General features: G+C 40.7%; 1 protein-coding gene and 1 non-coding gene across 3 annotated transcripts; one reads left to right on the plus strand and one right to left on the minus strand.

Moving 5' to 3' along the window:
- Window positions 1–594: 594 nt before the first annotated feature.
- Window positions 595–26,860, minus strand: CNOT9 (CCR4-NOT transcription complex subunit 9). 2 transcript variants are annotated; one of them, XM_028509241.2, is made up of 8 exons: window positions 26,435–26,860; window positions 17,947–18,126; window positions 16,242–16,357; window positions 14,078–14,187; window positions 6,626–6,735; window positions 4,802–4,900; window positions 4,495–4,586; window positions 595–2,944 (listed from the first exon to the last, which is right to left on the minus strand). In XM_028509241.2, the coding sequence occupies exons 1-8, from the start codon at window positions 26,456–26,458 to the stop codon at window positions 2,776–2,778; spliced, it is 900 nt and encodes a 299-aa protein (XP_028365042.1). In that variant the 5' UTR covers window positions 26,459–26,860; the 3' UTR covers window positions 595–2,775. The 2 variants fall into 2 exon arrangements, with proteins under 2 accessions (XP_028365042.1, XP_028365041.2); XM_028509240.2 differs by lacking the exon at window positions 26,435–26,860 and having other exon boundaries at window positions 17,947–18,702.
- On the plus strand, window positions 15,822–16,013 carry LOC114495919. Its single transcript, XR_003684575.1, has one exon. It is a non-coding gene; the product is annotated as a U2 spliceosomal RNA (small nuclear RNA).
- Window positions 26,861–27,012: the final 152 nt, after the last annotated feature.

Consider the following 27,012-nt stretch of genomic DNA (forward strand, 5'->3'; position numbering starts at 1 on the left):
TTTCCTACTCCAGATTTTTTTCTTGAGCCTTGGACAGCAATAATTTTGTGTATCTCCCCCCGTTCCCGGACACCGAGCAGCAGGAGTAGCGACCCAGGAAATCACTTATGTGGACAGTAAGGAGGGCACGCTCTGGAGGCTCCCTACCAATGCCTCTCCTTGCCCTGTTCCACACTCCACATCACAGCCTCTCTAAGGCCTTGGGGGAAAGAAGCTGGAAGCAGAGGTTGGCTCTGTCCCTGTGAGAGCCACGAACAGGCATGTGATAAAATGTTTCAAGTGTCACCTCTTTACTTATAGAAGTCTCTCCCACACCAGTACTGAGGTCTGGTCACTACAGCTAGGAGTGAGGTTCTGTTCCCGCAAGAGATATTTCGTCAGATAAAGGGCACCATCCCAGTCTCCCAAACAGCCTTTGTCCATCAGTGAGACTCTCCTAAATATCCTATCCACAAAGAAACCATCACTGACCTCTTGGTAGGGCACTATCTTTGTATAGATGGACAAATGGTAGAGGCAGGGGTGATAAAGATCACCTTACCAAAGTGGCTAGATATCTATCGACAAAATAAAATCTCCAGTTTAAAGAAAAACTTACTTTTACAAAAACAGAAGCATGTTTTATTTCAATCCTGTTGAGGGAGTGCGAGGGATGAAAAACATAAAACGAGGGGAGGGGTCTATTTATACACACACGATATCAGGACCAACTACAGGGAGTAACGCTCATTTCCATCCCTCCCCTGCAACACCTATGTGGGTCCAAGGCCAGCTGAGAATAGATGGAACGAGGATTAAGACACTATTGGCACAGCAGTATGGCCAATGCACCAAAAGATGGAGAGTAAAGAAATTTTCCCAGGGAGCAAGGCCCTGGGCCTCAGCTGCTTGTCCAGTGGAGGGGGAATGAGAGAACTTTGGCTCAGCAGGGAGGTGGTTGGCAAAACTCAGAAACTCAGGGTTACCCTAGCTGGACTCTCCAGATACAAACTATGGGCTGAAGGCAGTCAAGATGTCTATCCAGTCCAGGCTTTTTCCGTTTCTCCAAGACCTCTTCTCTTCAGGCTTGAGATTACTGAGAGCTGGCTTGGTTCTCCTCTTCAGTTTGGAAGGCAGGGGAATAAGTGCTTATCCTATCCTTCCCACACCTAGACTACTTAATGTCAACTTTCTTGGCTCTAGGGAGACAGAAGCCAACTAGCAAGGCCGGCTCCCCTTGTGAAAGTCGGCTTGAAAGAGCCCTTGTGTTGGCAAAAATGCCTCCGTAAAGATTTCTCCGAACTCACCACTTACAGACCCTCGCCCCACACTTATTCAGAGACACCTTCAACTGTGTGAGATGTGAACAGTAAATACTTGGTCTCTCTCCAGAGTTGAATTAACAATCCCATCTTTGACCGGAGGTGGGGCTAAGAGAGAGCAGTGCTGGCAAGAGGAAGGACTGAGGGAAAGCAAGGCAGTTCACACTGGATTGTGAATAGTCACATAAAACTCCAGAGAAGGAAGGGGGATTCTCTAACACGACGTGAACAGCGAAAAATATTCTAGTGGCAACCCTGTAATTTCCATAGACCAAAAGGGAATGTGTAAAAAAAAAAAAAAAAAAAAGGAAAAGATGACTGAGTGGACTTAAGATAGCAGACTCAAACCTCTACCTTAAGTCTGAATAAAATGAACTCAGTTCAGCTAATACTGCTTCAAACACAAAAATGAAGACAGAGCTGCAGAAATTCACACTAAAACAAAAAAAAAAAAATGGGATCAAGTAGCCTATCTTTTTAATCCCAGGCACCTCCCTTTTAAAGGTCTTCCAGAAAATATCTTTCAGGACTTGAATTGAAGGTGAGATCCACCGCCGTCTCTCCTCCCTCAATATAATACCCTTCCAGGACAGCCTGATGAATTAAGACGTCTGTTTTAAGTTTAATTGGAGGAAAACGAAAAAGGGGGAAGCACTGAGACTTGGAAAAGCTAGCAGCCGAAGCCAAAAACAAGGTTAAGGTCCTCATGGCATCCAGAACTGAGGGCAGCAGACTGGGAAAGGGAAGGGAAACAGGCAGTGGGTCCCTGGTATCCTTTGGCATTATCCCTTTCCCCTGCCTCCCATCCATCCTCCCAACAGTCCATGCAGCTATTGGCCTGCTAGAGGGGGTGTAATGCCCAGACCAACTTTTTATTGAGCTTATGCAGCTAACAGACTTGTAAACAGTGCCAATTGACAAAATTTTGCTGAGTATTACAGCTTGTGTCCACTAAACACATCTCTCTCTAAGATTAAAAAATAAACAAACACCAAAGTAAACAAATACTGAGAGAGAGAGAGAGAGAATGAAGAGACACATATTGAGTCTTCCAGGAAGGCAAAATCAAAAAACGCCACATGGCTTGGTCCCAGGCGTTCACCGGGCCTAGAGCGCTGCTGCTATCACCACTGTCTCCGCTCCCTGCCAGTGGCTAGGTAGAGGTGGGGGAGAAGGGTCATCTTGGGCATGCTGCAAATACAGCATTTGCTGGTGTTGACACCCTCCTGGGGCTGTGGTGGCAGACTGCTGTCAGGAGCCCATTTCCTGGGAGTAGCAGAGGGAGCCCAGGTCCTCAAGGCAGCCTGAGACGGCAGCTCATACACCTCAGCTGGGGTACCTCACCCCTTCTCTCCAGTGCAGTTCGGCATTGAGGTTGTCTATTCCCAGTCGGCAATAAAACCTGAGCTGTTTCCTCGAAGGTTCCCCCTCCCGTCCCCAACTCGTGGGAGTAGTGGGAGGGGACAGGGGAAGATCATTGAGGAGGCAGGGGGATACCCCGGGGATCAGTGACCTGGCCCTCTTGCAGGTTCTTCACCAGTTGCTGAAGCCAGCGTTTCGTGGTGGTGTCATCTTTTAGCACCTGGTTAAAGGTTGTGTCCTTCAGCTGGTCAGGGAGGCACTGCCTGAGTGCTTCGCGTGCCCTACATCAGAAACAAACAAACCAACCAGGGATACCACAAATAGACCCACACTTGGGGGATAGGGAAGAGCCCCCTTTTAGACATAAACATACAGAATCCTGGGAAACTTTGGCTATGTCAAGTTCCTTGAAGAAGCCATTATAATTCTTTAAAGCTTACATGAGGCATAGAGATTCCAGAATCTGTAGCCTGCAAGCAATTTCACAATGATGCCCCAATATAGAATTTCATGACAAACGAAAGTAGAGTAAAATGGTGCAATAGTTTACTTCAATTCAACCTGCTTTCTGATTTATTACAGTAAATACTGCCAATATACTCATATCAGGAATATATGGGTTATAGTAAATGAGATATTTCCAAAATCAGTACAGTAACAGGGAATATGACTTGACTCATAGTATGATAAATAGACTTTAATTCTAAATGAATATAAATTTGTGTTTTCCCCAAAACTGCTTGTTTTATAGTTAAAACCCTTAATAGGAAATGAGCAGTAAAAACAAAACAACGGTAGTAAAATTATCAGATGAACTTTTACATGTTTCACTTTCTTTAACAGATGACAGCAGAAAGTCAAATCTGAAAACCTCAGGAAGGTGACTGTGAACTGTAGGGTGGGCAGAAGTAGGTTATGTTACCAGCCATCGTTAACTAAAAGATAAATCATAAGTAAGGATATGAAATAACAATATGATAAATGATACAAATAAATAATACATTAATAAATAATACAAGAATAAACTTTCATGTACTCATAACTGTAAACCTACTTTTGCCCAGCCTGTATAAGGCTATTTTAAGCAAAGTTATGATTCTGTACAAGTGGAATTTCAAATAAAAATGTTCAAACTTCGGTGAAAATAGGAACCACTAAAGAACAGGACAAAATGGTCGAAGAAATGGCTAGGGCTTGAATAACCTCAGTGGTAGGAGTTCACATTAAATCAAGTTATTCCTATCCCTAGGAACACAAAAATCACCCCATTATGTGGTTTAACAGAATCTGAGCAAGTGGCTTTCAGCATGAATTATGGATTTACAAAGGAAAAGGTCAAACATTTCTAAAATGCATTATACCTACAATGTATGATTTCTGGCAGAAAGATTATAAACATCAGGAGATAAAATAATTAGATCAAGGACTTTACAGGAATCAAGAGAGAACTAAAAATACATCAAGAACTCTCTGGGCTCTGTTCCTTTCTTAAGAGATCTTTGAAAATATTCTCCTCTTTCTGACCACCTAGAGTAGCAACAGAAAGTTCAAATCACAGGACTGATATATCCTAAGATTCCCTGGGAACTATCTGAACTCTCTGGAATTTTAGAGCAGGGTACAGAGTTATAGTGGGGAAATAAAATTATGATAGATTTTTCAAATTTAGCACTTCAGATTTAAAAGGAACTAATCAAGTTCTGTCTCAGGCAAATTAAATACAGTTGTAGCCTTTACCTATCCTAAAGATACAGAAGCTATGCCATGACACGAAGCAACCATTCACCAGAGAGTATTACCCCAAAGCCCTATGAATCCTATAAAGGTTTACCTGGGGTTATCTGAGAGTCGAAGGTAACATCTCACTACGTGCTTCAGCAGACGGGCGGAAGGCTCTTTGGACAGCTGCAGGACCATCTTACCCTGTTTCCCCCCCAAATGGAGTGGGGTAGGAAAAGAAATGCAAAAAAACCAAAATAATCCCAGTTGAATGAGAGATCAGACATCACAAAAATGACTATACAATGTTCCGGGTTTGTTATTTCCAGATGGAAGACTGAAATTGCTCAGTGTCAACAGCGAAGGGACTAAACTGTGTGGTCAGAAGTAGCTGCAAGGAGGACTGATAAAGAACTCACCAAGATCATGGCAACATGGGAGAAACGCTCATATGTCTGACATATGTAAGCCAAACCGGTGTCATCTAAGAGGATCTTCTGGAGGATGAATGTGGCAACCTGGAGTAAAACAAAATCAAGGGGTCCAAAACATGATTCAGACTTGTCTTCCAACTGTTTAGTCATCTCCCAGAAATAACCCTGATTCATAAAATTAAGCAGAGATTATATACTAGCATTATATACATCTTACTTGATAAGATAGGCATAGTACAAAAAATATACAAATATTACCATACTGAACACTTACTATCTGCCAGAATTTTTCTTAAAGGCATGAAATATGCCTTATCTTATTTTCCACAATAAACCTATGAGGAAGGTACCATTCATTGTTATTCTCATTTTACATAAAAGGGTAGGTTCTAGGTAATTATCAAATTCTTAAAAAAAAATAGACTTTCTCAGTTATTGAATGCCTACTATGTGTCAGGTATAACTGATAATCAATAACTTTACAGGTTAAGGTCCGAAGTGACAAAACTATTAAGTTCCAAAGTTGAGGTCCCAAACTAGTCTCACCTTTAAGAAATAAGATTTTTAAGCCTCCCTTCAAAAATTATTCCAACAACAGTAAAGAATATCAACTTAAGCCTGTTAACTCTTACATAGAAGTAATTTAAATAATAACTACTGTAGCTTAATTCTAGTGAAATAGTTATTACAGCGATTCTCTTTGGCTGCTCATTGTTTAATTTTACTGTGTTATAAAATTGTGGTTGGCTAACGAAGGCCCCCAAAGATACCCAGGTCCTAATTACCAAACCCTGTGCATGCTACCTAATACAGCAAAAGGGATTTTACAGGTGTGATTAAGTTAAGGATCTTGGGTGTGGGGATAGATTAATCATCTTGGATTATCCAGGTATGTCCTAAATGTAACCACAAGTGTTCTTATAAGAGGGAGGCAGAGGGAGATTCAACCACAGAAGAGAAGGCAATGCGAAAGAAGCAGGAAGAGATGTGAACATTGACTTTGAAGATGGAGGAGGGGGACGAGTCAAGAAATGCAATTCTAGAAGCTGGAAAAGGCCAGGAAAGGGACTCTCCCCGCTGACATCCTAACTTTCACGAAACTTGATTTATAATTTCTTACTTCCAGACTGTAAGAGAATACATGTGTTGTTTTAAGCCATCAAGCTTGTAACAATTTATTATGGCTACAATAGCAAACTAATAAAAACATACACACAATAAAAAGTATAAAGTATACATAGTGCACTAATCTCAAAGTACATCTCGATGACTTTTTACCTATGTATGCATTTATGAACCACCACCAGATTAAAATACAAAACATTTCCAGCACCCCAGCAGTTCCCTGTGCCTTTTCCCAGTCACTAGCCTTCCCTGAGAGGTAACCACTATTGTGATTTATCTCCACTGATTGGTTCTGGCCGCTGTTGAATTTCACATAAATGGAATACAGTATGAATCCGTATGTGTCTGGCTTCTTTTGCTCAACAAAATGCCTATAAGCATTATCTATGTTGCATGTGTATCATGAGTTCGTACTTTCTAATTACTGTGTAGTTTATTTTGTGACTATACTATAGTTTATCCTTTCTGAGTAAAACTGCTATAAAATTCTTGTACATGTGTTGATGTACATGAGAGCTCATTTCTCTGGCGTATATTCCTAAGACTGAGACTGCTGGGTCATGGAACCGGCTTATGTTTATAGTGGATACTATAAAACAGCTTTCCAAAATAGTTATCCTATACACCATAAAGGAGCTCAAGAGCCAACACAATGTAGAGTCTAATTAAGTTAAAAGCACATACTGTTTTAGAAAGTTCGCTTCCAGATTCCATAATGCGCAAACACAAAGGGATAATTTCTGTTGTCAATAAAAAGTTGATTACTTCCTGCTCATCTGTTTTCACCAGAGCCCCTAAAGAAAATATGGACAGAAGTATTTTAGTGTTAAGGTTCCCAGTTAAAATTAAGTTCATATTGTTCATCCAGCTAGCTGAGGAACTTAAAGAAGACAACACAAACTGTGGTTTCTATGTCAGAGAATCAGTCATACCCATGTTAAAAAAAAAAAAAAAGGACGAAAAGCACAAGCTGACTGTTATCAGTCAGCATTAAAAGATGAGGAACCCAGTTCGATCCATTTGAAGAGTAAGCAGTTTAGCCATCTGAATCATTTTTCTATCACCCTTGGTAGATAATCATATGATAATATCATCATCTATTCTCCATTTATTTTAGATAAGACAGAAGAATTCTACACCAGTATTAAAGCATATTCCCAGGCCGCAAAGAAACAGTATCAGAATCCTACTTCACAATGCACATAACCATTACTTCCTGATTATTAATTGCCCCTCTTTCCTCAAACAGCACAAACATTGCGGATATATCCAAACAAGAAACATACTCACACACACACACACACACACACACACACACACTTGGATTCGAATTTTGATTCCACAACAGTCTACTTAACTTTGATCAAATTACCTTCACTTTGTAGCCTGTTTCTTTATCTATAAAATAATAGTTGGAACAAATGATTTCTAAAATTAATCCCAATTCTTATTTCTTTTAATACTTACCCAAGAGTGTATTTATTGATTTTAGAGAGAGAGGAGGAGAGAGAAAAAGAGAGAAACATCAATCGGCTGCCTCCTGTACATGCCCCAACGGGTATTGAACCTGAAACCATTATATAAGGACAATGCTTCAACCAACTGAACCACCTGGCCTGGGGTCATTCCAATTCTATTGTTCTGATGGTCTCTAAACTGACACTATTGACCAGGTGATGGACACAGTTCAGTGGTGTTTCCTTCATTCTGTATACAGGGAAGCAGAACTCCATGAAATAAATGACTGTTCCGCCCTGGCTGGTGTGGCTCAGTGACTGAGTGCTGGCCTATAAATCAGAGGGTCACCAGTTTGATTCCCAGTCAGGGCGCAGGCCAGGTCCCCAGTGGGGGCACACAAGAGGCAACCACACATTGATGTTTCTCTCCCTCTCATACTCTCTCCCCACTCTCTAAAAAATAAATAAAGTGTTTAAAACAAATAAACAAATAATTACATAAATGACTGTTCCCTAAGCTGCCCAATACATCAGTAGCTTTTATATGAAAGGCCTTGGTTAATCAGACCTAATAATAACTAAAATCAATTGCTTTAGGAGAGAATAAAGAATGTCATTTGTTTTACCCAGAAATGGCAACCTCTAGATGCTTCATCTCTAAATTCCACAGCCAAAAGCACATAACCATAATTCACTAATATGACCTATAGTAGATAATCAAATTACTATTTCATTGAGACTTAACATGTAGATATCCAATTGTTCCAACACTATTTATTGATAAACTATCCTTTCTCCACTAAACTGCCTTTGCACCTTTGTCAAAAATCAATTAACAGTAATTGTGTGCATTTATTTCTGGACTCTTCATTTTGTTTCACTGATCTACAGTCTATTCAATACCACACTGTTTTGACTACTATAGTTTTCCAGTGGGTCTAGAAATCAAGTAGTTTACATCTTCCAATTTTGTCCTTAAAAAAAAAAGTTTGAATATTCTAGTTCATTTGCTTTTCCATATAAATTTTAGGATCAGCTCATCAATTTCTATTTAAAAAATCATACTGGGGGATTCCAGCCAAGATGGAGACGTAGGTAGACACACTGTGCCTTCTCACACAACCAAAAGGACAACAAAAATTTAGAAACAAAAAACAACCGGAACTGACAGAAAATCAAACTGTATGAAAGTCTGACAACCAGGGAGTTAAGGGCGGAGCCAGGGAGCCGGGTGGAGAGGACTCGTGGCGAGGCAGTGGCTGGAGCACCCAGCGAAGCAGTGGATTGTGGAGCAGGGCATGCAAGGCTGTAGCTGGCTGGCAAGGCAGCAACTGGCAGCAACTGGCGGATGGGCAAGGCGGCGACTGGTGGAACAGGCGGTCCCACATTCACGTGGGGACAGACCAGGAAGAACACCTGGGGAGCTAGACAGACCTCACCACCTGGGGTCCCAGCGCAAGGAAATAAAGCTTCAAACCACCAACTGAAATCACCTGTGGGGGTTGAGGTGCCAAGAAAGATTCCCAGCCTCACAAGAGAGTTCGTTGGAGAGACCCAAAGGGTCCTAGAATGTATACAATCCAACCCATCCAGGAATCAGCACCAGAAGGGCCCACTTTGCTTGTGGGAAGCAGGGGAAGTGACTGAAAACCAGCAGAAAACGGAGGAAGCGCCACAGTTCCCTCTTGGACCCCACCCCCACATACAGCGCCATAACCCAGCGACTGGGTTGCCCCGCCCCGGTGAACACCTAAGGCTCCGCCCCCTCATACCTAACAGGCGGGACAAGACCAAAAAAAAAAAAAAAAAAGGCCCAATTGAAAGAACACATCAAAGCTCCAGAAAAAATACAACTAAGCAACAAAGAGATAGCCAACCTATCAGATGCACAGTTCAAAGCCCTGGTGATAAGGATGCTCACAGAATTGGTTGAATTTGGTCACAAATTAGATGAAAAAATGAAGGCAATGCTAAGTGAAATAAAGGAAAATGTACAGGGAACCAATAGTGGTGGGAAGGAAACTGGGACTCTAATCAATGTGTGGACAAGAAGGAAGAAACATTCAACCAGAAAAAAATGAAGAAACAAGAATTCAAAAAAATGAGGAGAGGCTTAGGAACCTCCAGGACATCTTTAAACATTCTAACATCCAAATCATAGGGGTGCCAGAAGCAAAAGAGGAAGAGCAACAAATTGAAAACTTATTTGAACAAATAGTGAAGGAGAACTTCCCCAATCCGGCGAAGGATACGGACTTCCAGGAAGTCCAGGAAGCTCAGAGAGTCCCAAAGAACTTGGACCCAAGAAGGAACACATCACAATTACATCATAATTACATTAGCCAAGATTAAAAATAAGGAGAGAATCTTAGAAGCAACAAGAGAAAAGGAGACAGTTACCTACAAAGGAGTGCCCATAACACTGTCAGCTGATTTCTCAAAAGAAACCTTGCAGGCAAGAAGGGGCTGGAAAGAAGTATTTCAAGTCATGAAAGGCAAGGACCTACATCCAAGATTACTCTGTCCATCAAAGCTATCACTTAGAATGGAAGGGCAGATAAAGTGCTTCCCAGATAAGGCCAGTTAAAGGAGTTCATTATCACCCAGCCCTGATTATATGAAATGCTAAAGGGATTTATCTAAGAAAAAGAAGATAAAAATATGAACAGTAAAATGACAGTAAACTCACAATTATTAACAACACCTAAAACAAATAAAGCAAACTAAGCAAACAACTAGAACAGGAACAGAACTACAGAAATGGAGATCACATGGAGGGTTATCAACTAGGGAGTGTGAGGGGGAAAGAGGGGGAAAAGGTACAGAGAATAAGTAGCATAAACGGTAGGTAGAAAATAGACAGGGGGAGGGTAAGAGGGAAAGGGCAAGAATAGTATAGGAAATGTAGAAACCAAAGAACTTATATGTATGACCCATGGACATGAACTGAAACGGGAGAATGTGGGTGGGAGGGGGTGTGCAGGGTGGAGGGGAATAAAGGGTGGGGGGAATGGGACAACTGTAATAGTATAATCAATAAAATATATTTTTAAAAAATCCTATTGGATTTTTTTTGGGAATTGCTCTATATCTATAGATCAATTTGGGAAGACCTGATATCTCAGCAATATTGAATCACTGATATATCAATCAATCAATCAATATGGTATATCTCTGCATTTACTTAGGCCTTCTTTGATTTCTTTCATGGTTGTGTAGTTTTTAGCTATAGAACTTTCACATATTTTGTAAAAACTTATACCTAAGTCTTTCTATATGTCTTGGTGCTACTGTAAAATGTAGGTTTCAAGTTCTCGTGGCTTTTTTGGGTGGTTTGCCAGGGTTCTTACATGTAATAGTTAATCATGCTATCTGTGAAGAATTTTATTTTTTTCTAATTTGCAAGCCCTTTACTTTTTTCTCCTGACTTATTGCACCCAGCTAGGGTACCCAAGATGATAGTGAAATGGAGTGGTAAGAATAAACATCTTTGCCTTATTCTGAATCTTCAAGGATAACAATCAGTTTTTCATATTAACTGTGATCTTAACAGGAGGTTTTTGTTTGTATTTTTTGTGCTTTACCAGACTGAGAAAGTTCCCCTCTATTCCTACTTTGCTGGAGTTTTTATCATAAATGGGTGCTGATTTCTATCAAAGGCTTTAAAAACCCCTATAGAAATGATAATATTTCTTTATTAGTCACTTGATATGGTCAATCATTTTGATTGATTTTTGAAAGGTGAACCAGCATGTACTACCAAGATAAACCTCATGTTGTCATGATTCTTTTTATACACTGTTAGATTTGATAGGTTAGCATTTCGTCGAGAATTTCTGCATCTATGTTTGTAAGGGATACTGGTCTATAGATTTCTCTTCTTTCGATGTCTTTTTCTGGTTTTATTATCATAGTAATCCTGGCCTCTCCAAGGGTTAAGAAGCTTCCTCTCTGTGTTCTGGAAAAGTTTTGTAGAACTGGTATTTTTTCTTTAAATTTTTGATAGAATTCACTATCAAAACCATTTGGGCCTGGAGTTTTCTATGTTGGAACATTGTTAATTACAAAAATAATTTAATAGATGTAAAACTATACTGTTTCTCTGTATCTCTTGAGTGTGATTTGGCAGACTGAATCTTTCAAAGAATTTGTCCATTTTATCTAATTTGTCAAATTTGTGGGTATGAAGTTTAACAGTATTCCCTTATTACCTATCCTTTTAGTGTCTGTAGAGTCTTTCATATCCTCTTTCATTCCTATTTGTAACCTGTCTTCTCTCTTTTTCTCAGTCTGGTTAGAAGTTTATTAACTTCATTGAATTTTTTTTTTCAATAAAAAATTAGGGGTAGTTGAAATGGGTACAGATGGTCAAAGGCACGAATTTCCAGTTGTTAGATAATTAAGTCCTGGGGGGGTGTTGTACAGCACAGCGATTATAGTAACAATACTGTGTTATGTATTTGAAAGTTGTTGCCCTGGCTGGCATAGCTCAGTGGATTGAGCGCGGGCTGGGAACCAAAGTGTCCCAGGTTCGATTCCCAGCCAGGGTACACGCCTGGGTTGCACGCCATAACCCCCAGCAACCACACACTGATGTTTCTGTCTGTCTGTCTGTCTCTCTCTCTCTCTCCCTCCCTTCCCTCTCTAAAAATAAATAAATAAAATCTTAAAAGACTTTAAATACCATAAAAATAAATAAATAAAAAAAAGAAAGTTGTTAAGAGAATAGACCCTAAAAGTTCTCACTGAAAAAAAAATATTGTAAAAAAAAATTATGGTGATGGGTATTAACTAAACTTATTGTGGTAATCAATTTGCAACATATACATATAATCAAATCATATTGTGCACGTAAAACTAATACAAAGTTATACATTAATTATATTTCAATTTTTAAAAATTTCAGTCTTTGGTTTCATTGATTTTATCTATTGTTTTTCTGTTCTCATTTTCATTAGTGTCTATTTATTATTTCATTCCTTTTGTTTGCTTTGGTTTAATTTGTTCCTTTTTCTTGTTTCTTAAAGTGCAAGTTTAAGAAGTTTGATTAAAGACCTTTCTTCTTTTCTAGTACAAGTATTTAATGATACATTTTCCCCTCTAGCCCTGCTTTAGCTGCATTGTACAAATTTTGATATGCTGTTTTAATTTTTATTCAGTTTCACATGTTTTCTTTAACTGTAAGCAAAAAGAATAGGTCCAAATATTCACTTTCTGCTTGTTCCCTCAACTGATATGGAGGAAGAAAATATGCACAAGGGTGAAAAAATGGCTTAATATTGTCCAACTACCATATTTTGCCATGTATAATGCATACCCATGTTTTTGGCCTGAACTTTCAGGAAAAAACCTTTTGTTACAATTTTTTAAATCAATTTTAAATTTGTTTATATTAAAAACAAAACCAATTATATTCTGGGGTATAATATTGCATATAAATATCATTATTGCTTTCTAGAGTGATACTTTAATGCATATGTATAAATAAAAACATTTATACAGATACAGATTTAGTACTACCCATGTATAATGTGCCTTATTTTTCCCTCAAAGATTTGTACAAAAAGGTGTGCATTATGCACAGCAAAATACAGTCTTTTATTCATCCCTCCATTGTTAACTTTATCCTATCATCTCATAAATGCATCATCCAACCTTAATGGCCAAAAAGCCAGTAGAAATAGGAAGATTTAAATCAGAATTAAGGATACAAATGTTCTCTTTTGGCTGAAATCTTTAAATACTACATGAAAAATTTATATAGCTTAAAAACAGAAAAGAATATATGGGGGCAGGGGGAGACGTTTCTACTTAGACTACCATTTGTGGGAGAGGTAAAAAACAATGTAACATTCATTTGGAGTATATGAAATAATAGTTACTGCTTAAAAGTAGAATAAAATGTCTCAGAAATATATCTTAGAAATACCAAACTTTTAAATTATACTCCCTAATTCATGGTTTGTAACATAGTGATGTGAACGAAAGTTCAATGTAAAAGTAATACCCTAACAAAATAAAGTTCTTATAATCAACATTTTTACTATTTGGTCAGTACATAAGCAAAAACTATGAGAAGATACGGAAAACAGGAAGAGTAATAGAGAAAGAAACCTTGAGTGTATTTACATTTCACAAATCCAAAGGTAGTTCTCTTTACTACCCAGGAGGCTGAGATCTGAAGTAGCTGATAAATTACCTTCTTGAGTAAAATGTATTTTAGACACATTTCCCACAGTAAGTATATATGGAAAACATTAACTTGAACATGCAAAAATTTAACTAGGTGAAATAGAAGGTAAACCCTTGGAGTTAAGGGACAGTTTAGAAGTGAGAAAGACAAAACAAAACAAAAAAACCCCCTCAAATTCCTATTCCTACCATTATACTCCTTATTTGTTGACTGAAGTTGTTCTTTACTCTCCTTACAATTCCAGTAAATGTTTCTATATATATGCTGAATTTAATCCCAAATGCGGGGATTATTAACAACATTCAGAATGGTACTTGAAAAGAGCCATCATGTTCCTGACACTCATTTATTCGTGAAAATAGACTCGGTCTCAAAGACAAAAACAATTGGTGAACAAAAGCTATAAAATGCTGGACAACACATACAAGTTAGGACTACTATTAAAAGTTAGGACTTAAGGCTTACAAAAAAACCCTAATGACTTACCAATAACTCCAAGACTGGTTAGCCGGAGATATTCAAAGGGACGTGTTTTGCTGACAGTGTGCAAAAAGGGGTACAAGAAAAGTGGGATGTGTGCTGCAAGAAATGCTGACCTGGAAGAAAAAAAAATCATTCAGAGGCTAGAATTAATTTTTAAGGATTCTAAACATTCAGATTTCCAGATGGTTAATTCTATAAGGTCTGTACCACTGACTGACCAAGGAATCTTTAGGATACTGTTATTGGAAAGAATCTTTAGGAAAGTCTAGACCACTGGTTCTCAACTGGGATGATTTTGCCCCTGAAGGGGACATGTGACAATGTCTACAGATATTTTTGGTTGTCACAACTGAGGCGGTGCTGTTGGCATCCAGTTGACAGAGGCCAGGGATGGTGCTAAACATCCTGTGATGCACAGCACGGACACCTGCAACCCGCTTCCTCTCATCACAAAGATTTACTCAGTTCAAAATATCAATGGTGTCAAGATTAAAAACCCTAGTCTAGGCCAATGGTTAAGAGAATACATGATATTCCCTCTTATCAGCACCAAGTACCTTAAAAGCTGAAAATATCCGACTGCACATTTTTAAAAAATAGATCATAAAATGCAATCAAGTGTCCGAGAGGTTCTCCTAGATGCCTTCTTTTGCCAAATTTATGGCTGAATAACAGTATTCAAAGGTATAGTCAGATAAAACCTTATAAATAAAAACAAAGCAGTCATCATTATAGGTTTATCTGCTATGCTTAAATGCATACTCCTTTTTTTGTTAATGAATTTCAGATTCACTAAATATTCTAAAAACATTTTAATCTGCAACTAATGTTAGGCAACGGATATGGAATCAATCTATTATTTATAGTTAAACCTTGTAGGAGAGCTAACACCCTAATTTTTAACAGTCAAAGTACTCTTGCATTTTTCTTAAGTGCTTATAAATAATTTTTTTAGTAACTTTTCTCAAGTTCTGGAAGATCAGTGCCATCCTAGCACTCAGATTTTATAAGGGAACTTGACAAAGACAGGAGAGACTTTAATAAGATAACTATTGAGTAGCTTAGGGCCACAAAGGTCACAAAGCAGATTCCTAAATGGCATTTTCCTTTCAGCTTGCATACCAATTCTCATTTTTTACAGAGGTTGCCTAGAATCCTGTTTTTAAAAAGATTCTGATGCCAAACCTGGGTTCTGAGAAAAAAATGTGCTGGGTTCAAATATTTCCTAAATGCCATGCACTGCCTCACACATGGCACAGTGATGCCTACCATGCATCCAGAAGGAAGAAGTGGCTATGTGCCTGACCTTTCCTGAGATGTGAACACCACTGCTTTAAAATTCACTGCTACAAATGGGTAAAAAGTATGAGAGACAATTCAGCCTTAAAAAGAAAGGGAGTTCTGATACATACTACAATATGGATGAACCTAAAAGACATGATGCTAACTGGAATAAGCCAATCACAAAAAGACAAATAATGTATGATTCCAGTCATGTGAGGTACTCATAGAGTGGTCAAAATCAGAGACAGAAAGTACAATGGTGTTGCTAGGGGCTGGGGGGAATGAAGAGCTATTATTTACCGAATATGGAGTTTTAGCTTTAAAAGATGAAGAGTTACAGAGATGGATGGTGGTGTTGGTTGAACACCGTTAAGTGTATTTAATACTACTGAACTGTATACTTGAAAATGGTTTAAATGGTAAAATTTATGTTATGTATATTTTACCATAATAAAAAGAGGTTATCACTTCTCAGCCTTTTGGCTAAGATCAAGTACAGTATCTGTTTTTATCCGTTTAATATCTGGTGTGTCCTCTATCTGAGGACAATACATTAAATGGATCATTTGGAACTAGGAGATGGAATTGGAGCTTGCTCCGTCTACTCCATGCATCGAGCTGGTACTGCAGTACTTCCAGGAACAGTGCACCAAAAGAGGTGAAAAAAGAACATGTTAAATAATACTATAATGTTACTACACTAAAATTTAGTGAATTAGAGACCAGGTATTCTTCAGGAAAATAACAAAAAGTAAACGTAGATCCTGAAGATCCACACGCATAAGCCCCCGCCCTACTGCATGCCCCTTCTGTCATCATTCAGAACGAGTTAAAGACCACGCTCAGTACAGATGTCCCCTGACAGACGCATCGAAGACTTTACCTGGTTTCCGGGTGTGATGCCACACACTGCAGTAACGCCAGAGCATTGCAGACTCTGTTAGACTGGTGTGCTGTCAAGGTGGGTGGGTTGATAGATGGATAAATATTTACAATTTCCTAAAAAAATAGAAACCAGCACCCGATGAACAAATAACTTATTATAAAATTAGTTCCCATGATATTAAAGCAAAAACTTAAAAAAACGCTCTTAACTCACATATCCTGTTAGAATTGAACAGAAATATGCTCCTATCCTTTCATCAGAAATATGCTCGACTGAGACTATCTGTGACATCTCTGTAGTTCTCTAGGAAGATTTCTGTGGGGTAGCTGTGGTCACTGATACTTTTCTTATATCCTGCATCTGCTGAGGCTTTCGCTTTTGAGGAACTCTTACATTTAAAATCCCCCCCCTTTTTTTTTGTCAACATCCTGCTTTAAGTTATAGTGATGAAGTAGCTGGCCAAAAAATGTTAGTAAATCAACCACAGTGACTCATAAAGGAGTTTGAGTTTGGCTGGGTAACAACTGCAAAGATGAAGACAAGAGCATGGGTGTATGCAGTGAATATATGTACTCGTTGTCAAAAGGTGATAATCTGTTGAATACAATTTATTTTAATTGTGAAACTTACACACAGACAATATTCTAATAAGATTAAATTCTTGGCTATATGCAGTAGGAACAGATTATGAAGTGACTTAACAGATCTAAAAAATTAATCTAAATATTAGGTATTTTGAACAATGCCTGAAAGGATCATTATTCCCTAGACTATAACATATCAATTTACCCCCACAAATGACCATTCTGGTCAGAAACAAATCTGTTATTTATTCTTTAATATACAAATGTACCCACCTTTAATCCTACAACTCTTCTATCTTTAACATTTTCTTTCCCCAGCATATACCTTGCAGGCCTTACATCTCACTTTCCACCTTTCCACCACTCTCATGTAGAACTGGCTTGTAGTACTCCTAAAGCTATTTCTCAAAGTGTAGTTCTTAGATCACCTACATCAGAATCACCTGACAGCAGGGGAGGTACTTGTTAAAAATACAGATTGTTCCCTGGCTGGTGTGGATCAGTTGATTAGGCATCATCCTGCAAACCAAAAAGTCGCTGGTTCTATTCCGGGTCAGATCCCCATTTGGGGAGTGTGCAAGAGGCAACCAATCAATGCTTCTCTCACATTGATGTTTCTCTCCCTCGCTTTCTCCCTCCCTTCCCCTTGCTCTAGAATCAATAAAAGAACATTTTTTTTAAAAATACAGATTTTAGTCCTGATTGGTATAGCTCAGTAGATTAAGTGCAGGCCTGAAAAGCACAGGGTCACAGGTTCAATTCCCAGTCAGGGCACATGCCTGGGTTGTGGGCTGGGTCCCTGGTAGGGGGCATGGAGGAAGCAACCATACACTGATGTTTCTCCCTCTCTCTTTCTCCTTCCCTTCTCCTCTCTAAAAATAAACAGAATCTTTAAAATCAAAATACAGATTTTAATCTCAGACTAATAAACCAAATCTCTTGGGTAGGATCCAAGAATCTGCATTTTAGCAAGCACCTTAGACTTGTCTGAAATAGTCTTGCAAATGTCAACATTTAGAGACTCATCCTACTAATGTCCTCAAAATCATCTGGGCAAAGGCAAAGAGTTACAGCTGTGATAAAAGGAACTGAACTACAGCTTATGGATGTATACCCACCTGTAAAAGTGCTGCAATAGTACCAAACGAATGCCACAGCATGGGTGCAAGGTCAGGAACAGATTCTCGCTTCTTACTTAGCTCCAGCAAAGCATTTTCCCTTGTCTCAGGACTGGACAGCTCATTGATCCACTGATAGATCTTTTCTCTATCCACTTGAGCCAGTGCAGTAGGCACAGGCTTCAAGTGAAAACAAGAAAGTAAACAAGTGAGTTTCATCAGAGTCAAACCAAGTCTTATTCTGCAGTAGTGCTCTAGAGGGAATATACTTTTCATAAACATCACGGGGGCTTTTCTAAATATATATACTTGACATAAACTAATTGATCTTATCAAAATCTAAAATGCACACATCCTTTAATATCTCCATGTTTAGGAATTTATCCTATAGGTATACTTGGGCTGTACTGAAGACATACTAGGATATTTACTGTTGCTCCATTTTAAAAGTAGACAATTTGAAATAACAAATAGTATCATTAAGGAACTGGTTAAACATGTACGGGTACATGTTTATATAGAATACTATGCAGCTTTTTCAAAAAAGAGATACCTCTATGTGTGCTGATAATACAACAAAAAGGGTGTAGAACGGCATATATGCTTCCGTTAATATACACATATATCCCTATATATTTACACATAACATTTCTAGGAGAACAGAAGAAATTGTGAACAGTAGTTACCTCTAAGTTCAGAATCCATATGGGAGGCTTACTTTTCATCATATATAATAAAATCTTCTGCATAAACTTTTTTTAAAACCATGTACCTATAATAGTTTTTCAAAGAAAAAAGTTACACCCTCCCCACCCATTGCTGGTCCTTCCCTAGTAATTCCAGGATCCTCCTCTCCATGGAGCAGAAAATCTATGTACTTTGGAAAAGCTCCCCCTTCTTAAAGATTCTCTCCTTTGGGAACCATTCATTACTTGCTCATGTAGGAACTATACACACAGATTTACAGACCATACTTTCCTTATCGTGCTAAGGAATCCAATATTTGGACTTCTGGCCAAGATGGGCGCATAGCTAGACACACTGTGTCTCCTCGCACAACCAAAAGGAGGACAACAAATTTAAAAACAAAAAAACAACCAGAACTGACCGAAAATCGAACTCTATGGAAGTCCAACAACCAAGGAGTTAAAGAAACATTCATCCAAACCGGTAGGAGGGGTGGAGATGGGCAGCCGGGTGGAGAGGACACGCAGTGAGGTGCCGGCTGGGGGACTAGGCGGTCCCACATTCCCATGCGGACAAACCGAGGGGAACAACTGGGGAGCATGACAGACCGCGCAACCCAGGGTTCCAGTGTGGGGAAATAAAGCCTCAAAGCCTCTGATTGAAAATACCTGTGGCGGTTGAGGTGGCAGCGGGAGAACCTCTCAGCCTCACAGGAGAGTTCATTGGAGAGACCCACAGGGTCCCAGAAGGTACACAAACCCACCCACCTGGGAATCAGCACCAGAAGGGCCCAATTTGACTGTGGGTAGCGAAGGAAGTGACTGAAAACTGGCAGTGAATGGAGCAAGCAGCACTGTTCCCGCTCGGACCCCTCCCCCACATACAGTGCTACAATTCAACCACGAGGGTTGCCCCACCCTGATGAAGACCTGAACATCTAAGGCTCGCCCCTTACCACTAACAGGTGTGCCAGGACCAAAAAAATTAAAAAAATAAAAAAAGACCCAAACGAAAGAACACATCAAAGCTCCAGAAAAAATACAACTAAGCAACAAAGAGACAGCCAACCTATCAGATGGACAGTTCAAAACACTGGTTATCAGGATGCTCCAGGAACTCACTGGCTACTTCAACAGTATAAAAAAGACCCATGCAGCAATGAAGGTTGCATTATGTGAAATAAAGAAAAATCTATAGGGAGCCAACAGTGACAGGAAGGAAACCAGGACTCAATCAATGGTTTGGAGCAGAAGGAAGAAAGAAACATTCAACCAGAAAAGAATGAAGAAACAAGAATCCAAAAAAATGAGGAGAGGCTTAGGAACCTCCAGGACATCTTTAAACATTCTAACATCCAAATCATAGGGGTGCCAGAAGCAAAAGAGGAAGAGCAACAAATTGAAAACTTATTTGAACAAATAGTGAAGGAGAACTTCCCCAATCCGGCGAAGGATACGGACTTCCAGGAAGTCCAGGAAGCTCAGAGAGTCCCAAAGAACTTGGACCCAAGAAGGAACACATCACAATTACATCATAATTACATTAGCCAAGATTAAAAATAAGGAGAGAATCTTAGAAGCAACAAGAGAAAAGGAGACAGTTACCTACAAAGGAGTGCCCATAACACTGTCAGCTGATTTCTCAAAAGAAACCTTGCAGGCAAGAAGGGGCTGGAAAGAAGTATTTCAAGTCATGAAAGGCAAGGACCTACATCCAAGATTACTCTGTCCATCAAAGTTATCACTTAGAATGGAAGGGCAGATAAAGTGCTTCCCAGATAAGGTCAGTTAAAGGAGTTCATCATCACCCAGCCCTTATTATATGAAATGCTAAAGGGACTTATCTAAGAAAAAGAAGATAAAAAAATATGAGCAGTAGCCCCAGTTGGTATGGCTCAGTGGATTGAGTGTGGGCCTGTGAACCAAAGGGTCATGGGTTCAATTCCCAGTCAGGGCACATGCCTGGGTTGCAGGCCAGGTCCCCAGTAGGGGGTGCATGAGAGCAACCACACATTGATGTTTCCCTCCCTCTTCCTCCCTCTCTTCCCCTCTCTCTAAAAATAAAATAAATAAAATCTTTAAAAAATATGAGCAGTAAAATAACAACAAACTCACACCTATTAACTGAACCTAAAAAACAAAACAAAACAAAAAAAACCAACAAAGCAAACAACCAGAACAGGAACAGAATCACAGAAATGGAGATCACATGGAGGGTTATCAGTGGGGAAGGGGGAGGGGGAGAGGGAGAAAAAAGTAGAGAATAAGTAGCATAAATGGTAGGTAGAAAACTGACAGGGGGAGGTTAAGAATAGTATAGGAAATGGAGAAGAAAAGAACTTACACGTAATACTCATGAACATGAACTAAAGGAGGGAAATACGGGTGGGAAGGGTTGTACAGGGTGGAGGGGAATAAAGGGGGCAAAATGGGACAACTGTAATAGCATTATCAATAAAATATATTTTTTAAAAATCGTAATATTCGCCCTGGCTGGTGTGGCTCAGTGGATTGTGAATGGGCTGCAAACCAGAGTCACTGCTCTGATTCCCAGCCAGGGGACATGCCAGGGTTGTGGGCCGGGACCTCAGTAGGGGGCGTGCGAGAGGCAACCACACATTGATGTTTCTCTCCCTCTTTCTCCCTCCCTTCCCTCTCTCTAAAAATAAATAAATATATATATTTAAAAAATCTTTTCAAAAATCACATTTCCACCAAACTGAGGATTTCTATAATTCTTCACATTTGTCAAATAGCCTCATGACCTTGATTTATCCCTTAATTATTCTTTTTAAACATTCTCACCTGAGGACATGCTTACTGATCTTAGAGAGGGGAAGGGAGAGACAGAAACATCGATGTGAGAAAGAAGCATCAATCGGTTGCCTCTTGCATGCTCCTCCACTGGGGACATAATCCGCAACCCAGGGATGTGCCCTGACCAGGAATTGAACCCGTGACCTTTCAATCTATAGACAATGCTCCAACCAAGTGAGCTACACCAGCCAGGTCCCCTTAATTATCCAGAAAATAATATGGTAGGGTAGAAAATTAACTACCATTGCTATTTCTAGCTCTAAAGTCCTACCAAATTCATGGTGATTTCTATTCCCATGTCCAATATTTTCTCACTTAATACCCCCCACACTGTGAGGAAGAAAAGGGTGGGTAGACAGAAAGAAGAGCTTTTGCAGACGAGAGTCCTTGCAGATGAGATCACTATGCTCAGAGGAATAAAGCTCCTTGGTTCACACAAGCATGAAGGTGCGTATTCCAATGCTTTCTTGAACTGAATTACACAGCTTCTCACAGTATCTACATGTTCCCACTATACCTTAGTGCGACAGAATGTTGACCTGACCATTACACAAATGGAAAGATGAGGAACAAAAAGGACAAATGTCTTTCTTAAGGAACAGACTGAAGTATAAGATGGACTTTTGAGGTGTATTCACAGTTACTCTACCCAGGCTGAATAATTGCCTTCTATAAATGGAAGCTTGATTATAACCTTTTAGCTTAATGTTTACTTAATGTTTATCATTTCACTTGCTTGACAGAATGAACCACAAGGTGTTCTGCTAAATGAACTGAAACATCATGCAGCTTAATGCCTGAGCACAGTGATTTTCAACCTTTTCCTCATGGCACACACAAACTAGTAAGTAAAATTCTGCGGCACACCAACAAATATATTTTTTGCTGATTTGACAAAAAAAGGGTATAACTTTGGTTTATTCACACCAGATGGCTATTTGTCATGTTGGCTGTTACCATTTTTTAATTTGACAGTCTGAGGGAAAAAAGGTCAGTGCCCCCGACTAAATAGTCAGGTGTTGAACGTTTTAAGAATTCTTGCAGCACACTGAGGTGCCTACTGTGGCACAGCAGTTGAAAATCGCTACCGGAGAGTAGTCTGTTAAAAGCTGTTTTTGGACTCCCATCAGTGGTGCTCCTCAAAGAAACACGGGCTCCTAAAGCAACAAGATGAGGTGGGAAGAACTGGGCACTTTTCTCCCTCCCTGTGGCCAAAGTAGTAAGGTCCAAGCATTTGTCCGTTCTATGCTGCTACAGACAGGCCTCAACATAAAAAATTATTTTTGGAAATGTAATTCCCACCAGAAGATAAGAAATGCTTATTCAGAGTATTACACCCCTTAAAAGTTCAGTAAAAACAAGAGCTAAAATTTTAGTTTTGGGTTTGCCGCCCAGTCTCTTGAATGACCCACAATCCAGTAACTAAACGGGCCTCTCAGACACTACTTCAGCAATATAGTATCAATCCTGCTTACCCACTGTTCATTCTGGTCCCCTGTCCTCAAAGTCCTGTCACCTAGACACCGCCATCAGTAAAATCCATCACCCCAACTACAGCCAGCCTGTGATTTGTACCCAGCATCTCTGTACCCCATTTCACCATGGGCGCCTTAGGTGAACACCTCCAGGCTGTACTGGTAGCCACCGGTCAGCATACCATGGCTTCTGAACAACACCCCCCATCCCCACATATTCCATTCCCAGAGCTGACTTGACTCCAGTGAGAAGACGGTGCCTCCTGAATGGTGCTGGCACTCTGGGTGGCTAACTCCTGGTGTCTACTTTTGCATTCCTAGGGCTATGACCACTGGCTGCCAGCAATACTCCACATGGGAGCTGCAGCCTCCATGAAAACTTGGTTCTAAGAGGGCCAGGGATGTCAGGTAGGTGGTAATGTGGCCTCACTAGCTTGGAGCTATGGGTTCCATAGCCATTCTAGCAATGGGAAGGCAGTGAGGGCTGTTTGATACCGGGAAATACCTGGGGCAGGGGCACTCCTTTTCATCATCCCTATTGAATTCTGCCCCCAATTTAATAGCAGATGTTAGCTTAATCCCACTGAATACCTACCATATTTTGCCGTGTATAATGCACACTTTTTTGCCCAAATTTTTGAGGGAAAATAAGGGTGCACATTATACATGGGTAGTACTAATTCCGTATCTATATGTTTTTAATTTTTGTGTGTTAAAAGTAAATCTAGAAAGCAGTAACAATATCTGTATGCAAATCAATACCCTAGAATACAATAATTGGTTTTGTGTCTAAATATAAATAAATAACTGAATTAAGAAATTAAAATGAGCCCTGGCTGGTGTAGCTCAGTGGATTGATCATGGGCTGTGAACCAGGCATCGCAGGTTCGATTCCCAGTCAGGGCACATGCCTAGGTTGCAGGCCATGGCTCCCAGCAACCACACATTGATGTTTCTCTCTCTCTCTCCCTTCCCTCTCTAAAAATAAATAGTAAATTTAAAAAATCTTAAAAAAAAAGATTTCAGTTAAAAAAAAAAGAAATTAAAATGAAAGATTTTTTTCCTGAAAGTTTGGGCCAAAAATGTGGGTGCGCATTATACACAGCAAAATACAGTATTTGTTATAGGATAAATACAGATATTTCTTAAAAAAAAAAGAGGAGCTAACATATATAGTCCTTACTTTGTTAGGCACTGTCCTAATTAAATGAGTATCATCACCACCCTATTTTAAAGACGGGGAAACTGAGGAGCAAAGAAATTACTTAATACTTAAGTGGCAAGCCAGGATTTGAATCCAGGTGGCATGGCAAGAGTCCATACGCTCAACTGCTTTGTTAATGCTGCTTCTCACCTAGCTGAAAGATAAGGTCTGAGCTAAAGATGACTTTCTAAAAAAGTATTTTCTGTGACCTAGACAACAGAGATAGGGAATCTATGAAAATCTCAAACTAAAAATGTCACTGCTGTTAGTTCAGCAGAATAATACAGGCAGTTTAGTCTAATGGAAGACATGAAGAATTGGGAAAGAGGCCACTCAACTTTTCTATGCTTCAGCATCCTCATTCACCAAGTACTCTAGTGAATGAGAGGTACAGAGGAACTTGTCAGAGCTTCTGTGTGGTCCAGACTGCATAGCACATGAAAGTGTATCTAAAAGTTCAAATTTTAAATGAATGTAAGATATTATAAATTTAATGGAAGAAACAAGAATTTGGTACTTATAAATAAACTACAGCTTTAATGGCTGTTTGAAAGATGTATTAGGGAGCAAGTGAAAATAAAAGGAATTGAATAGGTATAGACTTTGAGGAAGCACAGGGAAAAGACCAGCTTGGTACCAAAGTGTGGAGAAGACACAATCAGATTTTACAAGGTGGAGAGACAAGCCAAACTTAGAAGAATCCCTTGTTTAACCTGTCCCTCCCCTACCAGCAGCAACTTCATTTTGACTTGCTTTTTCCAAATTATACACGTAATTTGGGAGAAGTAAAAAAAAAAAAAAGCTGGGAAACTGCAAACACCAATCGAAAGATATAAAAGGTACTCTCCACTTTGAATAGTTACAAACACTTAGAAACCTGGTAACAGGAGGCAGAGATAGCCACTGGCTTTGGAAATGACAGTTTTCCATAGTCTAATCACACTAAGCTCATTTTTTATATCTAAAGTCAAGGCAATTTTTTGGTTCTCTATGTGCTACTTATGTCATTCTGCCTAATAATGTAATTACAGTATGTTACTCTCTAAGTCACTGCATCTTGATGAAACAGAAAAAGTGGGATGGGCATTTTAGAAGAGTGTGCTCTAATCATACGATCCCGTTTTCCCAATAAGGCTGAGTGCTCTCAGTAGCCACCTCCCTCCTCTATACTCCTCACTCAGCAAAGTGTCTGAGCCTGGGCCCTTACTTTGTGCCAGGGATGGGGGTAAACATAAAAACAGGGCCTACATAATGCCTCTGTCCTCAAGACACTGACAACCAAGTGAATGAACTGGAATCAGTGCTGCAAAGGGCGGTGTTAAGAGAAAAGCCGAGGGTCACAAAACTACTTTAAAAAGGATGGTTACAGGAAGGCCAACTCTAGGAGATTCAGGCAGAGACCCGCTGGAGGAGGAGCCAGCTACGCCCACGTGGGGGGGGGGGGTATGTACACGATGTACATACATGTGTGTGCCTACGGGACAGGAGTAGATTGAGCATTCCAGGAATAGAGATGACAGAGTGCCACCTCGGAGGGCAAACGCACACTACAGGGGATAGTAGAAGGGATGCAACGGCGGCCAGTGTAACTGGAGCCTACCAAGCGAGTGACAGGAAACGCGGGTAAGGACCAGGGAGGGCCTTGGCATGGCAAGGAGTGTCTGGATTTTACCTAAATGCAGTGGGAAGCCATAGGATGACTTCACACAGGCGAATTAACACGATCCATTTTTGTTACAAGACCACGCTGACAGAATGAGACGTGTGGGAAAAGAGTTGAAGCGCTGACGACCGTAAGTCAGATATACTGATTCACTTCTCCGGGTCTCAAATTTGCCATTGTAAAGCGTGTGGTTTGAGCCAGGAGCCATTTCCTTCCCGCTGCGATGTGCCTGGGCAGTGAGTTCCGAGCGAGAGCGCTGGGTCCTGTCAAGATTGCTCACGGAATTCCTCCTCATCCTCGCCGACACCGTGCACGCAACTGCCACCCGGAAACCGCCGGTCAGCGCGACGAATCAATGAATGGCTGGCTCGTCGCGGCCCGTGAGAGAAGCGCTCGGGACGCAGGACCAGGCCCCGGGGCCGGAAAAGAACGCGAAACGCCGCGCGAGAGGCCAGGAGAGCCCGCCGAAGAGTTAAGCGGGAGCTGACGCCACCTCGGCCGAGGCGCGGCGAGGAGGGGGCCCTCGTGGGTCGAGGGCAGGCGGAGCTGGACTACGGGCTCGACACAGGGAGCTACGAAAGGAGGCCGAAATGCAGGGCTGAGGGAAGGTTCTCGGCCTAGACCGGGAGACCCAGTTACTTACCGCAGCCGTTGCCAGACTGTGCATGTTGGGAGCGGCCACCGCTCTACTCCCACCGCCGGACGCTCCCGACCCACGTCCCCACTTCAGCGCCTCTGCCGCCAAAGCCGAGGAGCCGTCGCAGCCGCCATCGGTCTTCGGCTCGCTCCGCCCCTCCGCAGCCCTATGACCTTTCACCCCTGACCCCGCCCACACAACCTCTTCCCGCCTCTTAGCCCTTAGCGGAGTTAGTCTCAAAGTATGAAATTTGCCTCTTAATATTCAAGACTTAAAGGACATCCGCTACCCACCAGTCCCTGCATCCCCGGCCAGCATCCCCACAGAGGGGCATGAACTCCAACCCTCCTCCGGAGGCCAGTGAAGGGCGGGAAAAGCGGAGCAGTCCTAAGAGAACAAGTAATGCGCATGCCCCACTGGGCTGAGCTTAGGGGGGGAAACGGTGGGAAGGAGAAAATGCGTGAAGTGGAAAATGCGCATGCGTAGTACCGTCAGATGGGGCGGGGCCGCCTCCGCGAGACCTCACTCGGTGCTGGGGCGGAGCGAGGGCGTGGAAGGGCGGAGTTTGTAGGCTTGCGCGCACG

The sequence above is a fragment of the Phyllostomus discolor genome, chromosome 4 (assembly GCF_004126475.2).
Source record: "Phyllostomus discolor isolate MPI-MPIP mPhyDis1 chromosome 4, mPhyDis1.pri.v3, whole genome shotgun sequence".
In the NCBI taxonomy this organism is placed as follows: Eukaryota; Metazoa; Chordata; class Mammalia; order Chiroptera; family Phyllostomidae; genus Phyllostomus; species Phyllostomus discolor.

What these genes read in the sequence shown, in the direction of transcription:
- CNOT9 (XM_028509240.2), bottom strand. Translation starts at nt 18,228, where the DNA reads ATGTTTATGAAAAGTATATTCCCTCTAGAGCACTACTGCAGAATAAGA. An exon ending in AACCAGTCTTGGAGTTATTG is followed by an intron (nt 6,736 to 14,077) that starts GTAAGTCATTAG and finishes TATTTTCTTTAG; the next exon opens with GGGCTCTGGTGAAAACAGAT. An exon ending in CCCATGTTGCCATGATCTTG is followed by an intron (nt 4,587 to 4,801) that starts GTGAGTTCTTTA and finishes GGGGGGAAACAG; the next exon opens with GGTAAGATGGTCCTGCAGCT.